The sequence below is a fragment of the Aythya ferina genome (genome assembly GCF_964211825.1).
Source record: "Aythya ferina genome assembly, chromosome: 1".
Classification (NCBI taxonomy): domain Eukaryota; kingdom Metazoa; phylum Chordata; class Aves; order Anseriformes; family Anatidae; genus Aythya; species Aythya ferina.
This window is the reverse complement of record NC_140296.1, coordinates 1,186,266-1,188,608: the sequence shown is the minus strand read 5'-3', so window position 1 is coordinate 1,188,608 and position 2,343 is coordinate 1,186,266. Positions and strand designations below refer to the sequence as shown.

The 2,343-nt window shown below is 49.3% G+C and overlaps 1 protein-coding gene across 1 annotated transcript; it reads left to right on the top strand.

Annotated features, from left to right (window-relative positions):
- Nucleotides 1-253: 253 nt before the first annotated feature.
- Nucleotides 254-1,241, top strand: OR2AT4 (olfactory receptor family 2 subfamily AT member 4; the record flags this gene model as incomplete). Its single annotated transcript, XM_084491568.1, has 1 exon — nucleotides 254-1,241. One exon carries the CDS (start codon nucleotides 254-256, stop codon nucleotides 1,223-1,225), a length of 972 nt encoding a protein of 323 aa, XP_084347694.1. The 3' UTR covers nucleotides 1,226-1,241.
- Between the last annotated feature and the right edge of the window lie 1,102 nt (nucleotides 1,242-2,343).

Below are 2,343 nucleotides of genomic sequence, written 5' to 3'. Positions count from 1 at the left end.
AGTCCTGCTCTTCATGTCCAGAGCTGGAGAGCATGCCTTCTGCTGACTTGGACGTGATCATCATCATCAACATATAATTCAAATCACCTTAATTGCAGGCGAGAGACCAGAGGGGCTGAGCTGTGTGCTCAGCTCTCTGTGATTTCCCCGGCGTGTGCTTTCCTTGCAGAACCTCTCAAAACTCCTCAGAGAAATGTGATGTGTTACTGATCCCTGTTTCCTTGCGTCCCCTTCATCCTTGACCAGCCCCACCATGGAGAGCTGCAGCAGCAACGCTTCCACTAAAGATTTTTTCCTGGTGGGGTTCCCGGCTCTCCAGGACTTCCAGACCCCCCTTTTCTTTGTCTTCCTGCTGTTCTACCTGCTGATCCTGGTCAGCAATGCCATAATCATCACCGTGGTGGTGGTCGACCACACGCTCCACAAACCCATGTACTTTTTCCTGCTCAACCTCTCCGTGCTCGACGTGCTCTTCACAACCACCACCATCCCCAAGATGCTGGCCATGTTCCTGGCCAACGCTAAAACCATCTCCTTTCGGGGCTGCTTTCTGCAGATGTACAGCTTCCACGGGCTGACGGTGACGGAGGCGCTGATCCTGGTCGTTATGGCTTACGACCGCTACGAGGCCATCTGCAACCCGCTGCGCTACGCGGCCAGGATGACGAGGAGAGCAAACACCACGTTGGCCGCGGGCGCATGGATAACCGCGCTGCTGGTGCCCGTCCCTGTCATCGCTCAGACCTCTCGGCTGGCCTTCGGGGAGGCAGCCAGGGTCCGGCACTGCTTCTGTGACCACCTAGCAGTCGTTCAAGCAGCGTGCTCCGACTTTAGAGCCGACTTCCAGAATTTCCTGGGGTTCTCCATCGCTATGACGGTGTCGGTCATCCCTCTGTTGCTCGTCACCCTCTCCTACGTCCGTATCATCCTCTCCGTGCTAAAAATTAGCTCCAAAGAAGGACGGGCAAAGGCATTTTCAACATGTACATCCCACCTGCTCGTGGTGGGCACTTACTACTCCTCCATCGCCGTGGCGTACGTCTCCTACAGGGCGGACATCCCCGTTGACGTCCACGTCATGAGCAACGTTGTCTTCTGCATTTTGACCCCCTTGCTGAACCCTATCATCTACACCTTGCGGAACAAGGAAGTAAAATCTGCGGTTAGAAAGTGTATCTTTCCAAAAACGTCTTCCCTGTCTAAAAAAAATAACTTATTTGCATAAAATTTACAGCTCTGCAGAAGCCTCATGCTAGTTTCTGTTTCATTCTGCTGGTTAATTAATATATCATCGCCTTTAGAGTCTGTTTGGGTCCCCTGAACTGTGGTATATCCTATGTTAATGTATTTCAGCCTACTTCTGTGAAGTTTTTAGTGTTCTTGCATCCAGTATTTATAATTTTTATTTGGTTTATATCCTTCAGTGACTAAATCACTGATGCACTAAATAAAGCTGAACTGGAGTGGCACCACAGTTCTTTACACTTCCCCCTCCGCATTGCACCGCGGAGACTTCATTAATTAAATTCCTCCGTTTACGAGTTCCAGAGGTGGTAGCTGTTATTTTCCCAGCACATGGCAGAGGTGACCCTGGGATGTTATTCCTAAGTGAGAAAACTGGAAAATTACTTTACAGGACTGCAGAACTGGGGGAAAAGTTAAAGAGAAATTTCGAACACAGCTCAAGGAAGCGGTGTCTGCATGCAGCCCAGTGCTATCGACTGCCTCTTTTATCAAGCAGCCAGATTCACAGGTTCCTGTGCTATGAAAACTAAAGTGAAGCAACAGCCAATATAGCACGATGGAGCTCAAATTTAAGGTATAGATGTTATTAAGAAACAGTGAGTGTGTGTGTTTATCTGGAATTTAATCCGTGTGTTTTTCTTCAGAGCAGGAGGACAGTCTGGTATAAATGAGCTTCTGACCTTCTGAGCCATGCCTGACTTTTCCCAAGATTAACACACTGAAATACGTGTCTTTCCTGCAGCATCTGTTTAACAGACCCTTTCAAAACTCACAAATATAGTGGGCTCTCCAACAGAGATTTGGGGAAGACCTGGGCTGTCTCCTCACTCACTCTTCCATTAAGATGTTGACCTCAAGACTGTTGATTTGACCCAGACTCAACCCATTGCTTTGATTGACCGGGCAAGAGGGGTCTTTTCCAACAAAAATCTTCCCCCTGTGACACTCCTACCCTGCCCCGAGCAGAGGGTTGGAGAGGAGAAGACCCTGCTCGGTGAAGGATATGGCCGCTGTGTTTGGGGCATATGGAGCAGCTCATTCACTGATGCTGCCCACCACCAAAACACACACATAGCCTGGGGCTTAATCAAAAGAGAG